The sequence below is a fragment of the Monodelphis domestica genome, chromosome 4, assembly GCF_027887165.1.
Source record: "Monodelphis domestica isolate mMonDom1 chromosome 4, mMonDom1.pri, whole genome shotgun sequence".
NCBI classification, from domain to species: domain Eukaryota; kingdom Metazoa; phylum Chordata; class Mammalia; order Didelphimorphia; family Didelphidae; genus Monodelphis; species Monodelphis domestica.
The window spans coordinates 404,753,362-404,768,423 of record NC_077230.1 but is presented as its reverse complement, the minus strand read 5'-3'; the positions used below and the strand labels follow the sequence as shown (position 1 = coordinate 404,768,423).

General features: G+C 39.2%; 1 protein-coding gene across 2 annotated transcripts in view; it reads right to left on the bottom strand.

Annotated features, from left to right (window-relative positions):
* DNAJC11 (DnaJ heat shock protein family (Hsp40) member C11) overlaps positions 1–15,062 on the bottom strand; it is an 82,010-nt gene that overhangs the window by 48,423 nt on the left and 18,525 nt on the right. For both annotated transcript variants that reach the window (XM_001365696.4, XM_056795893.1), the window contains exons 2-4: positions 12,407–12,536; positions 10,006–10,079; positions 1,661–1,762 (exon numbers count right to left, since the gene is read on the bottom strand). In XM_001365696.4, coding sequence (XP_001365733.1) covers positions 1,661–1,762; positions 10,006–10,079; positions 12,407–12,536 — 306 coding nt within the window. The remainder of the gene's footprint in view (positions 1–1,660; positions 1,763–10,005; positions 10,080–12,406; positions 12,537–15,062) is intronic.

Genomic DNA, 15,062 nt, shown 5'->3' with positions numbered 1-15,062 from the left:
CACTAATGGAGAAGTCCAATTACGATTACAAATATGAATGAATATGTTCGATTGAACCACAGTGTATCAGTCTCTGTGTACATGTATATCTTTCTAAAGGTGCAAGGGAATTACTGATATCAAATTTAGTGTTAAAAAGCAGAACCTTGAGCTTGGTATTATTCATTATATTTGAATAACTTAAGAGTCATTAGTGACTTGGATGAATTAAGGGAATAGGTTCTGGATGATGATAAAGGAAAAACTTTGGGACTTATGCTCTTAAAGTCAACTGTCCCAAGGATGGGAATCTTTCTTTAAATGGATTATAGAAATGTAATTTGGAGCTTCTTGCTAAGATGACTACTGAATGGAATGAAAGCTGCCTAATCCCCTCACACCTAGTCTAACAGAGACCTTAAGTTCATTCCAGATGACATGATAATCACTAAATCCAATGAGAAACCACAGTAAGTGTATCTTCCACCCCAGAACTGAAAAAGTTAGCCAGAAGCCTAGGGGCACTAAGAAAGGGAGTGGAGTCTTCCTTCAAGAAAAGTGATTAGATAAGACTCTGTGTCTAGAGGCACCAAGGGCAGATTGCTCTCTAGAGAAAGCCTCAGCCTTAGGAAACCTTAGGGATCAGTCAGCAGTAACCCATTCAGGTCCTATGGGATACTGAGGTCTCTTGAGACTTTAGAAAGAACACTAAAGATTCAGTACTCTAAATCTCCAATGCGGGGCCAGGGGTGTTAATTAATTGGGGGGGGGGGGGAACATCAGTACAAGAACACAGGGATCCAGGGCAAGATCCCCCAGGGTCAATCTTTCCATCCAGAAGTACAATTTGGGACAGAGCCTGACCCTGGCATAAAACCTCAATTCAGGGACTAAAACTTGGGAGAAATTAGTAAAATCAAAGAAGATATTAAGTAGTATCAAAATTTATCAAAATTCTAACTTCATAACAACTGTAAGCAGAGGCTCAAAGGAAAAAAAGGGCTAGATGAACACCCAGAAGAAATGAAGAGACAAAAATTGAAATAAAAACTGGGGAAAGAATTAGAAAGAGAATAAGCAGCTCAGAAGAGAACGTAGCAAACCTTACATAAGTACAGGCTTTCTTGCAAACCAGAATAAATCAAACAAATCACTGATTCTTTAAGAAGGTAAGAAATATTAAAATCAAAAGACTTAAAAAAAAACAGAAAGAAAATGAGAGGTATATGATATTAAAAACACCTGTCAGGAAAATAATTTAAAGAGAGAATTTCAGAAATCATTGAAAAGCCACTATTCTTCTTCGTATCCCCTTTGCTAGTACAGTAATTGGCACAGAATGGGTGCTTAATAAATGTTTAGTGACTGATTCTGAGTTTGGTCTTGAAAACCACGATTTTTTAAAAATCTGGGCACTCTATTTCTAGAACTCATAAAGTAAAAAAAATCCAGTTTTAGTAAAATCACAGGCAAAGTGAAAATAGAAAGAGTCCATTGATGACCTCTTGAAAGGTACTTCAAAAGGAAAAGATCTAGGAATATTACATGAATATTTTAGACAAGACTTTTAAGAAAAAATTCAAATCACTCACTTCTTGCAGCCCAACCCTCTGACAATAAAGCTCTTTCCTTGGTTTTACAGTCTGTCTGCCTCAAGAAGAATGATGCTTTCCTTGCTTACCTTGGGATTGGTTCGCTGCTGAAGTCTCCTCTCTTCCCGCTCTCTCTGAAGTCGCTCAAACTCTTCTCTGATTTCAGCAGGCGTTCGTCTCCTTTCCACAATCTGTGGACATAGTGGGGGAAGGAAGGTTGTTAAAAGACCCAGACATTAAAGGTACATGCACAAGGAAGGTAGATCCCAATAATGTCCTTGGGAATAGGGACATCCTGCCTCTTCTCCAAGAAGCCCAAGTGGGTCTGCTTTTACTAAGGATGCCATCTTTTTCATCACCATCCCAAGGAAGACTCAATTCAATAGATATTATCCCCTACCAACCTACTCATTTTAGAGTTCAGAAATCAAATCAGAATCAGTTGGTGAAGTCAGGAAGAGAACTCGGGAGTCCTGACCTCCAGGCTGGGGTTCTATGTACTCAAATATGCTGCCATTCCATGGGACATCAAATATTACCAAGGTCATGATTTTCTCCTTTCTCTTCTCTCCTTGATTTCATTTCATTAGCTTCTCTTCTATGTTGTCAGACTCTTCCATCTCAAAGAACAAGAGATTTAAGCAAATCTAATCATGTTTAAAATTTCCTAATGAATCCTAGACAACAAATATTAATAATATGAAGGTAAGCTGCTGCCAGGCTTTCCTTGAAATGCTAAGAGCAATAATGAAATTGACAGGTGCATTTTATTTGGGTTTTGAAGGGAACCTTGGCGCAAGTTTGGAATTTGAATCAATGGACTGACTCTTCTTCCCATAACAACATGAGAGTCTCTGTGTGAGTCCTATCAGCCTTACTTTAATAAAAAAATTCAGGATAACCAGAAATTCTCCATAATAGCCGGAGGGAAAAATGGATGTGTTCAAATGCCACAAAATTCTAATATTTGACCCTTGAATAAAGAATTGAAGGACTTGCAAAGTGTCTTCCAGACATTTCCTCTGGGTTTCCAGATACCCCTGTATATGAGATCTACACTATAATGGGGTCCAATGAAGTCACTTGTTCACAGTGACATGGGGAGTGTCTGAAGAGAGATGTGAACCTGGGGTGGAATGAGGTATTCCTAGATGAAAGGGTGGTATCTTAGTGAAGATTTTAGAAATAGTGGAAGAGAAGGTGAGAGTGGCAAGGAAGTAGATGGGAGGTAGAAAAGTGGTCAACTGAATATCAGTGGTAGTTAAAGCCATGGGAAAAGATGAGAAAGTCCCAGGGAAGAGTTCTCATGTTTAGCAGAATGAAAATAGTTCTCTATTGAGAATCATGAAAGCAGGTGATTTAAAAAGACTTATCTTCAGAGTCCAAGTTTGAAAAACAACAACAACAAACTTAAAAAGCTTACAAAATTTTCATACCAAGAAAAACAAAGGCTTAGCCTAACTGGATACTGAATATCTACCAAAAGTGGGAATAACAGCTCTGCTAACAGAGCAGGTTTACAAAAAAAATACAAAAACTGATTGGGCCACCCCTAGAAATTTTAGCAGCTTCCCCTTTCCCCCCACTTCTCCAAATGCTCTGTGAAAATCCTGAAAGTAACATTCTTGATTAGTAATTGACTCACCATATGTTGATACACAGTCTGGGTAAAGGTAGAGATGGCTAACTATAAGGTAGTTTTAAAGAAGTTAAAGTCCTGCAAGAGGGGGCAGGCTAAATTATTTTTGTATATTAAGATGAAGCATATCTTAGAACTATCAAAAACAACCAGCAGGGGAACACAAGGCTCACTACCAATGGGAGAGAGAATCTTGTGCCCAGCAACCCAACAAAGAGGAAGCTTAGTAAGACCCCTGAGATTTGCCTTAGGTGAGAGTACACTGTCTCCATGGTGATGTGCATCCGAGGATGAAGGACCACCTCTCTGGTCCACCGTAAGAGAGATTCTTCTTCAGGCATGGATGGCCACTAAGGTGCTTTCTGACTCTAAAATTCTGCGTTTCTGTGAAATTAAATTAACCTATTTTTTTTATATTCAGTGACTTCAGTATAAATGTGATCAATGGAAAGGCCAGCAAAAATATCAGAAAATATGGTTTGAAATAAAAACCAAGAGGTGAAAGGCTACCTCTGTCCTATGCAACACGAATGCTTTGAAAAGAAGTCAGATTTCACATGCATAACATATCATCTTGTTCTCCTTCTCAATGGATAGGTAGGAGAGGGAAAGAATTTGGAACTAGGAAAAAAAGTTATACTTAATAATCAAATGACTTTTCCAGGGTCATAAAACTTTTAAAAAAGGAAGGTAGGGAGGTATGCCTGAAGATGGGCACTTGATCATATCACAAACATGAAAATGATCTTCCCCAGTTCTAGTGCTCCCAAGTCCCTCACCTGTGATCACTTTGTACAGGCTTCATATTTACTTATCTGTATACATGTACCCCAGTAGACTGTAAGCTCCCAATGAGTGAGGACTGCTTTGTTTCTTTTCCCTTTATATCCTCAGTGCTTCACATAGTGTTGCACTCATAGCAGAGAGTTAAAAAATGATGTTTAAAAATGACCAAGAATAAATATGGCTCCAAGGAGAGAATGAGAAGACACCTCCCACCATCCTCCCCTATTCTGCAGAGGTAGGAGGTCCAAAGTGTTGTCCACTGCATGTATTTTTCTGCCTTTTCCCATGTCCTGATGAAATATGCTGATTTTTCCTACTCTTTTTTGTCTTTAAAAAATACTATCTGTTATAGAATGGCTCCCAGGGAGGCAGGAGGGCTACTGGGAGAAACTATGATAATGCAAAAAAAAAGACATCAATAAAACATTTTAAAAAATACAAATCCTTCTTGAATTAAAGCCCTGGAACTATGTATCTATGCTGACAGAAAGAAAGAAGGCCGTAGGTAGAAAGGATAAGGTTCCTTCAATTGTTAGAGAACAAATTTTAAATGGCAAAATGATGTGTGTGATCCTCTGTGATGAAAGCCTCATAACTTCATAAAATACACTATTTACATGAAAAAAAAATTTTTTTTAATGTTTTGGTTTTTTTAAACCCATACCTTCCTTCTTAGAATCAATACTGTGTATTGCCAAGGCAGAAGAGGGGTAAAGGCTAGGCAATGTGGGTTGAATGACTTGCCCAGGGTCACATAGCGAGGAAGTGTCTGAGGCCAGATTTGAACCTAGGACCTCCTGTTTCTAGGCCTGGCTCTCAATCCACTGAGCTACCCAACTTCCCCATCCTCCCCTCTCCCCCCCCATTTAGATTCTATTTAACTGATGTTGAAAGCAATCCTTATCCTATGGCTTGCTCAACTCCAAGAATACTAAGGGCAAGAATTCCTGTTTATGGCAGTTTCACTTTCTCAGAGTAGCTTGATTTTGGTCTATAGGAGAACCAGGTCCCTTTTATTAGGTTTACTGTTATCTTCTTAATCTCTTTCTATTTCTCTCCTTTGTAGGGTAGGGGCAAGAATGCTGGTCTGGAATTGGAGGTTCTCGATTCTAATCCTGACTCAGCCACTTTATTCTGTGTGACCTTGGGCAGGTTACTCACCCTTTCTCTCACTCTATATCTAATCAGTTGCCAAGTTCTAGAATTTTTATCTTCTTAACCTCTCTTGCATATTCCTTTTCTTTCCTAATATTGTCTACAGATCCTCAGAAACTCATGCTTGACTCTTAAAATAGTTGCTGGAGGCTCTGCCTGCCTCAAGTCTGTCCCCACTAGAGTCTACCCTCCATTTTGCTGTAAAAAATACAAATTTGCCCATGTCACTAACCTCCTTCTGCAGCCCCCTACCTCATTCAATAAACTCGAATGGCTCCCTATTTCCTCTAGGGTCAAAGAGAAAACCTTGTTTGGCTTACAAAGTTCTCACTAAACTAGTGTTTTCTACCTTCTTGGGCTTCTTACACTTCATTCCCCACCACGTACTCTTCAATGTAGTGACATTAACCTCTTTGCTATTCTTCCCATAAGACATTCTATCTCTAGACCTGGCTGTTCCCTACACTTGGAGTTTTCTTCCTTCTCATTTCCACATCCTGGCTTCTCTGGCTTCCTTTAAGCCACAGTTCAAATCACATTTTTTTGAGAAGCTTTTCTCCATCGTCCCTAATGCTAACACCTTCCCTCTGAGATTATCTCTAACTGATGCTGTAGGAGGTTTATACATCATTGTTTGCATGCTGTCTCCTCCATTAGCTTGTGAGGTCCCTGAAGACAAGGCCTGGATTTGCCTTGCTCTGTATCTCCAGCACTTAGCAGAGCACTTGGCACTTAGTAGGTGTTTAATATGAGATTGCTGACTTGTTAGTTTCCTGCTCAGCAAAAGGAGGTGAGTGGATTAAATGACCTCTAAGTTTCCTTCCAAATCTGAATCTATCATCTTAAAATATCTAAAAGGGGGGGTGGAAGAAATAAATAAAATGAAAAGTAAGCCAAAACATTAAGGGATCAGCTTGTTTTCTTGAAAGGCATACAAAACTACACCCAGATAGTTCCCCATGAGTACTTTGTAAACCTCCTGAGCTTGGGAATCAGGGTAGCCCCTCCTCACCTGCATTGCTCTCAATATCCTGATTTGGATTCGTGGCCAGGGCAAGGAGGAAGGAAAACCTCAGGGATGGAGAATACAGATTTTCTAGGATCATAGGAGCTATAGTTGCAAAGGACCTTGGAGGCCTATCAGTCCAAATGCCTTATTTTACAGATGAGGAAACTTTCTCTGTAATATCTATGTCTATAAGGAAAATTTTCCCTAGCAAAAAAAGTTGTGTAGTCTAATTCCCTGCGAATGTTAGAAAACATGCAGAGTGAAGAAAGCTTCCTGGTCAGCTCCAGCACAGGCCAGGCACACTGCCCTATGTATGCAGAGACACCTTCCAAGATTCCCAAAAGACTTTTAGGAGTTAAAGCTTTCTTGTCTAAATCCTGTCAGAAAACCAGGGTCTGGCAAGTGCCAGGTTCCACAGTGGCCAGAGAAGGGCAAGATTGGTTGTCAAGAATTCAAGCTGCTTAACCTTTGCAAGCTTGAATTAATAGCCTTAAATTACTTTTCCTCTGACACTCTGTGACATGTTGAAAAGGAGAATATTCTAAACATGTCAGTTCCCTCGATTCTAGCCATTGTATTTTAACATAAGCTATGAAAACCTGGCATGTGAGCAGGGCTAACTGCAAAGTGAAACTGGCTGGCCCTTCCACTGCACTCAAGAGCCTGTGCTTGGTCCTAGGAAGCCTCCCAAATCAAGAGACTTTACTCATTATATCCTCTAAAAAATACACAATTCAAGGGAAAGCTTAGATGGGCTTTTTCATGAGTCACTTCTAGATCTTCAAGTACTGGGTTCTAATTGATAGATGGAGGAAGGGATGTAGCCTGGGATAGATCAAAGGGAATATACACAGCAACTGGTCATTGTAAATGCTGCTGAGAAGTGGAATATAAACTCAATAGTCATCAATATAAACTCTGCAGGAAAGCCTACCTGGGGTAGAGGGGTGGGAGGAATGGGGGAAGGTATATGTCCTCTTATAGTATTCTTTCTTTTTTTTTCCAAAACTCTTCCTTCTTTCCTTCTTTCTTAGAATTAATACTAAGTATTCGTTCCAAGGCAGAAGAGTGGTGAGAGCTAGGCAATGGAAGTTAATTGAGTGACTTGCCCAGGGTCACTCAGCTATGAAATGTCTGAGGGTACATTTGAACCTAGTATTTCCCATCTCCAGGATTGGATCTCTATTCATTGGGCCACCTCCCTTGTCCCTTATATTATTTTACCTTTAACAGAAGTTATTCTAGCCACTACAGGGCTAGATTAGTTTCAAAGATTGGCAATAAGGAAAGTATGAATAAGATAAACTCAATTACATTCAAATAAGCAAAACATTCTCCTAGACAGGGGAATACAAAGACAAAAGAAAACCCTAAAAAGGCCTTATCTGTAAGGGCTTACATTTAACTCAGGCAGACAACTATGAAACTGAATAACAAATGTAAGATAATTTCAAGAGAGAAAGAAAACTAATGACTAGGGGGATAAGGAAAGGCTTCCTATAAGGAAATGTTACCTGATTTGAGCGGAACTCCAAGAGGTAGATGGAGATGAAGAGGTAGGTATCTCAGGCATGGGGGCTATCCCATGGGTAAAGTCATGTGGGGGCTGGGGAGTAGCACAAAGGCCAATTTGGCTGAAACATGGGAGTAATGTGAAACAAGTCTAGAAAGGTTGACTGGAGTCAGATTGTGAAGGGCTTTGAATGCCAAAGTTAAGGGAAGATTCTTGAGGAGGATAGTAATGAGAGGATTCCTTCCTGAGGAAGATTATTTTGATAACTGTGAGAAGAAAGGATAAGAAAAGAGAAAGAGTAGGAGCAGGATCTCAAGGAAAAAATCAGACTGCAGAAGAAGAGCTGAGAGGGGGGAAAAAAGCAATGTTAATCTTTAGTCTGACAACAGTGTTTGTTGTAGATATGGACTGAGCTTTTTAAACTACTCTCTTGACTCTTCTGGCACTATCAAAGCTTTGACAGCTCAAAGTTGGTTTTCAATCATTCAGGAAAACAACCAATTTCATTCTCTGAACAGGCGCCCACAAAGACATTGCTAATTAAATTCCAGATCCAAGATGACGAGATGGATGGAAGTAGCCATTTTTTACAATCTCAGTCTTATGGCAATCTGCCAGAGAAAAGGAATTCCCTTGGAAGAAGAAAAAAAGAGTATGAATTTATCTAGAGCACAGAGAGGGCCAGTGGGTTGTGTAGTCTTGAGGAAATTATATTTAAGAATATGGAAGTGAAATTATTAATCTATTAGATGCTGGTAGCTACTTCCAAAAATGGCTGAAGTGCTTTGAGATCCTCAGATGAAAGGCATTTCAGACATTTAAGGTGTTAACAGCACCCTTCATCCTTCACTGACTACCCATATGTTTATCCTAACAAATACGGAGTAAATGAATACCCCTAAGCAAATGGAAAAGTTTAACAGTGCTCAAAATACCAGCAACAGCATGAAGGGTATGCAGCTGCCTCCCTGGAGTGAAACCTATTACTGAAGTGGGATGGTCCTCATATTAAACAATTCATCCAGCTGTAGGAATTCTTTAAAGAAATGTTGATGCCAGCTCCAAAAAATGAGCTGGAGTTCAGTGAGACTTTTCCTTTAACAGTATAAATAATGGGTTCAATTTACCTATTGTATGTTAAGCTCTGATACATCTCAGAGCTAATACCTGGGGAGGGATCTTCATGGACTCTTTGCTGAAGGCATTTTTATCTTGCAATGCAGGCACTGTCCCATGGCATACTATCAATATGAAACATAAAGCAAGCCAACTCTGATAGATGAGAACTTGACTGGCTCTCTCTGCTTTGTCCTTAAAGAGACTTCATAATAAATATTTATTTGAAGGCTTATTCAAAGGTGCATTTACCACCTGAGACTTCTCCAATATTTTTATAGTCATTTGTTATGATGAGATCATTCTATTTTGGCACTAGAGAAGCCATGAAATACTTTGTCAACAAAACCTTACCCCCATTACTCTAATTGGAAGTTGGGAGTGATGTTGTGTGGAATTAAAAACCCAACAATGAGACAGGAGATACAAAACCTGGGCCTTGGGTTCCCTGGGACTTTAATGGCGCTACAAAAAGTTGCAGTCAACCTCTATTTTAAAATATGATGTGTTCTTGTAGTGGCATATTGGATATAAAGAATTTAGTGAAGACAAGATTCTCTCCTTCCTCATCCCGATAGCTGATAAAGGAGACGTGAGGATTTGGGAGGCATTTATGGTTGAAATTTTCTGTTAAAATGACTAAGACTTAACTCTTACCTGCATTAAAGTAGTACTGCCTAGGGCACTGCTAATTCCTATTATGCAATGATAGAAAGGGGACAGAAGACAATTTTATTTTACTTTCTTCTTCCCCCAATGTCCGAGGCAGGATATATGCTGATGGCTCTCCTACTCTCCAAGGACAGGGTGTGCATGGCTACTAAGGTTCCAAGACCAAAAAGAAGGGGGGTGGGGGGTGGGGAATATCCATTAAATAGCTACATACCAAAAAGCCATCATCTGAAATGTTACATGATGTTGAAAAAGTGTGTCTCTAACAGCATTTTGGGGATTTTTTTTTCAGTGATATCTTACTCAGGGTTTCTCAAACTAAAAAACTACATTTATGAATGAAATACCACTGAGGTACCAGGCAGCCACTAATGGATGCTAAACATATATTTTTTAAAAATTCCTACTCAATCTTAAAGAGAGAAGGCAAAAGACCTAGAATTTTGTTGACTCAAAAGTAGTTTTCTTTAAGATATTGTTCAAATGTGAGTATTTTGTTAATTCATTTTTTTTGGGCTGGGATATGACACATGATTTCTCTTACCTCCCATCCTTCCATTTCCAGTCCTTTTCTCCCATATATATCATAGATGGCCCTGGTTTGGGGATCACTGAGAACTGCAAAGTAAAAGGCAAGTGTTCACAAAGTATAAGATTTATGTTTTCCTGTCAATTCCCAGGGAACCTACACCTTTCCTCCTGTCTTCTCCTCACTTGCACAAATTGATAGCATGTTTATAGCGGGTAGTCTTGTGGATAGTTCTAATTGACTAGTGGAGCCAGCCTTATCAGTGCTGAAGAAACTTCCTGGGTGTGGCAGATCCTTTGGGAAAGATGTATTAGTTCTTCCAAACCACCAGAATAAAGTAGTTTACTTTTCAAATAAATCTGCTTTGCTACTGTACCAAAGGTGCAAAAATATGTAATGTAACTTTTCAAGAAAACTATTTGTAATGATAATAGCTGGCCTTGCCAAAAAGCTTTAAAGTCTGCAAAGCCTTTGATAATCTGGAAACCCACAGCTACACCGTGATGTGAGGACTACAGATACAAAGGTTACCATTTCACAGATGTAGAAATTGAGGCTTGGAGAGCTTCATGTGATTTATGTATGGTCACAAAGCTACCAAGCATCAGGTAGAACTCTAAGTCAGGACTTCTAAGTGGAACCCAGACCACAAGTGCTCCATAATTTTGGTTTCTCTGAGCCAGGCACAAAAGCCAGTATGCAACTGTTATGATAATTTTCTCATTTAATAGTTGGTTGTAGCATCTTAACCAACCCATGTTTTTCTGTAGCATTAGCACTAATTTGTAAATAATTTTGTCAGTCAGGCAAAACACTTGTCACAACACTGCTGGTTGTTTCTGTTCAGTAAAAATAACCTAAAAGAAAACAGGCTATTCTCAAGATGGATAAGAACAAATTCAAACTGGTCAGGATAATGAAACCTGGATGTAGAGGTGGAAGGCTTGAGCCCAAATCCCATCTTTGCCACTTACTGCCAGGGACCCCTGGGCAAGTTACTTCTCTTCAGGCCTCAGTTTCCTCATTGCAAAATGAAGGAGGTGGTGATCAAGATAATAGCTCAGGTTCTTTTTCATTCTAAATGTATGATCCTATGACCTGTAGGTAACCCACAAGTGAGCATTCTCTTGAAGAACATGTCTGCATAAAGGCAGATCCAAAGCTGACTTAGCTGCCACTGACACAACACCCCTGCTTCTCTAGGCAAGACCCTGATTTCTTTTTTCAGGCCGCATTGTATATTTTAAGGCCTAATTAAAAAAGAGGAAGAAGATGCAAATGATTCTGCTCATGTTTAAAGTTAATATGGAAGAGAGAAATGCTGACCCTTCCAAAACATAGGCACCAAACTTCTTTAGCTAATCTCTGGAATTTAATAAGGAATCATTTATTCACGATTTTGCTTTTGTCTCCCTTTAGGCTAAACCACTGGGTGCCAGGCTTGCTGCTGCAGCAGTTTTACAAGAACCAGTAGGGCTTTCCAGTTAACTCTCTTATGTCTCAGTTACTCCTCCCAAATTTCCAAAATGCTGCACACAAACTATATCAATAATTCAGACAACTGTAAAATTAATTCAACCACACAGATAACAGAATGTAATCAGAGGAAGGCAGTTTCAATCAAGCCCTTCCTATAAATGGATTCCAAACATCTGCCTCAGACTGGAGAGTTAAATCTGATAAGATTACATTGTCTTGGCTATGCAAATACATCACTCACCACTGTCTGACTTTCATTGGTCATTAAAATCTAATTTTTAGGCAAAATTATAAACTGAGATACAAGATATGTTTTTATTTGTACAATGAAAAGTCTTTATTTCATAGACTACCACGTCCTCTCATTTTTAGCCTGCCTAATTATGGGAGAATGGTTCTCGCAATTTACTAAATGTATTCCTGGCATGAGTTATTGCCAATTTGCTTGGGATAAATCCTAAATCCAAGCATAATACTTCACTACAAGAAAACTCAGCACAACAAACATTCTGTGACATAAATCATATATAAAGATAAAAATACTTTGCTTGCTACCATTTCCCATTCTTTGATTTTCTTTCAGATGAAGACAAACTCAAATCACCTCACTTGCCAGTCTAGATGGAAAAGTTTCCTGGCCCTGCCTCTGAGTGTCTCCCACTGGAAGAAAACTGAGGTAAACAATTTAAAAGCAGCTGATTCCCCCTACAATTCAAAACCTGGCTTCTTACTCAACTTGTGTACTCATTTTCCACTTATTGGGCACATACTGATTTCCAAAGCAAAATATTGCTTTTTTCAAAGAGTCAGTCAGTAGAAGGCATGAAGTTAACTGTCCCCATCAAGGACCCTTGTCTTCTACTCTTCAATGCAAGTATTATAAAAATCCAATATCTGCTACTAGGGCAGCTTTGACAAACCCAAGCCCCTGACTGACCTTCATAAGCCTGGTGGACAAGGTTAAACAGTTGCTCAGCTTGTGATTTGAGCTCTGGATCTCTGTGCTTGTCGGGATGGTAAAGCATGCAGAGCCGCCGGTAGGCAGCTTTTAGCTCTTCAGAAGAGGCCTATGGAAAGAAAAGAAATTCAATTAGAGGACGATCAATGCTATTTAAACATTATCATCATCAGAATCAGCCCTGAAATGGGAACCTGTCAGCCGCTCCCCAGCACATTTAGCTCTTCTAAATATGGTGGATAATGAAGTTAGGCTTTATTACCGTAATAAGGCTTTTTTGCACAGGTTAATAAAGTGATCAATTATGTACATCAATAGTGACTGCATCATGATGGCATCATGCACGGTTATCAGGGAGAGGGGAAAGAAATTCCTATCTCTTTTCTGGTTCAATCTTCTCTGAGCTGAAGGGAAAATAGTGAAGAGATTAGCTTCCTCTACATACCTAAGTTAGATGAAGAAAGGCAAGCCAATTATGTCCCTGATATTGGGTTGTATTGGGAGGGGGAAAACCCCTGTCTGTTGTCAGGCAGAAATACCATGCTTTTGATCTAAGATGTTGATACTAAGATCCCCAAACACTTATAATAAAGGGAATTCTAAAACCAACACCCATTCCCATATCTTCCCCTCAGGAAAACTTAGCAGGCATGATTTCCTTTTCATCCCATTCCCCAAAACAAAACCCTTTTTGCTCTCTGTTCTCTGGAGAATGGAAACTAAGGTATCCTTCTTATCCTCTAAGCTTCTATAAGGCACTGCATGAAGCAGTCCTATTAAGAAGGCAGAAAGCTCAGGGCAGTGAGCACACCCTGCTCAAGAAGCCCCATTTCCAAGGGAGCTGGGTACATTTTAAATATGTATCTGACCAAAGGCAAAAATGGAACAAATGGTAGGCTAACTATAAATGACCAAAAGGACAAGCTGGATTTTGGATGTCTCTGAACCCATAGAGAGGAAAGGTAAGAAGTAAAATTCTCCTTTCCCTGTCTCAAGAAAAGTCTCATAAGCAATATTTTTGGATAACTTAACCTTTGGTCCTGGGAAGTTGATAGTATTTAGTTCTTATAGTTCTTTTTGTGGTGATAATATTTATGATTAAGTATTAACCTAGAGTCTAAGTCCTTAGACCATTCAGACCTGTCACAAATGTGATGTTGCCTGGGTCTTGATAAGAGCATTTTTAAAGGGCATTTTAATGGTAAGAAGCAGTCTCGTTGCATACAATTCTAACAGCAAAAGCAGACTTCTGGGTCACTGATAGCATGCCAGAGAAGACAGAATGTCAGCTGTCTGGGCAAAGGGATGGGTCTTGGCACTGTTAGTATTCTGGGCAATGCCTGTACCCTAGCACCAAGAGGTCCTAGAGGAAAGATCCAAAGGAAGAAATTAGACTCAGAAGATGGGGAATAAATGTGAGGACAAGTTATCAGAGAAATACTCATTTTGTAATCTCTTGGGAGATTTTTCATTTTTCTGGAACATTCTTTACTATTTTCTTCTCTTATGCTCTTTATTTATTCCTATGAATACCTATACTTTTCAATGGAAGTTAAAATACAATTTAGAATTAATCCCTCCATTTAAAAACGAAATGTTTCCATCTCTGATTAAGATGAAAGATTAAGACCTGGGAAGCATCTGAGAAATCATCTAGACCAACACCTCTCATTGTAGGAAAATGAGATGCAGAGAGGATGATTTGTCCAAAGTGACAGAGTTGGCAAGTGTCAAGGAAGAATTTGAATCCAGGCCCACCAGGCTCCATGTCCCTCCCTTTCATTTTTTTTAGATCCAGAAGCTGAAGCTCAGGTAGGGTAACTGAATTGTCTAAGATGACAAAACAAAAGCAGCAAAGTGAGAACTGAACCAGGGCCTCTACTTCAGAAGACTTTTAAAAATTTACTTTTATTTTTAATTTCATGTTTATTGACTGACTGAAACGAGATAACTTGTGTAAAGTGTTCTTCAAGTCTTACAAGGATTATATAAATTTTATTGTTCCAAATCCCACATTCTTTTTACTGTAACACAATGCTTTATTCTTTAATGCCCCCCACCCCCACCCCTAATCTGTCAAAAAGAAAATTTTAAGTAAATTTGATATGTTTTGAGGACAGTTTCTGGGATGACACTTCTTAAATATTCCCAAAGGGGTGAGGCTATTCAAACACTGGAGTAATAGGAATCTTAGAGAACCTTAAGATTTCTTAGGGGATCTTGAACAGAGAATCTCAAAGTAGGTCACAGAAGGGTAAGGGATGTGGCACCTTTTCATGGTCAATTCACTTTCTTAAATCAGATATTATTAAGAAGATTCAAGGAGCAGCTTGAGCAGAAGTGACTCCACTTTTTTCCCTTTGTCCTTCCTTTACTGGTTGACTTGTATTACAGTAGGATGTGAGCTCCTTGAGGACCTTCCCAACCATTTTCAGAGCCTAGCAGAGTCCCAGGCACACAGTGGGCACTTCCTAAATGCTGGCTGTCCTTTGTTCTGTTTTAAAACATGAATTTTTCAAAGGATCTTTTCCTGTACAATAAACAAAAGCATTGCCACCAGTGATTTTCTTCCTAACTTCAGGAATCAGTCCAAATTCTGCTTGTACTAACTTTACAATATTCCCTCCATCTTCAT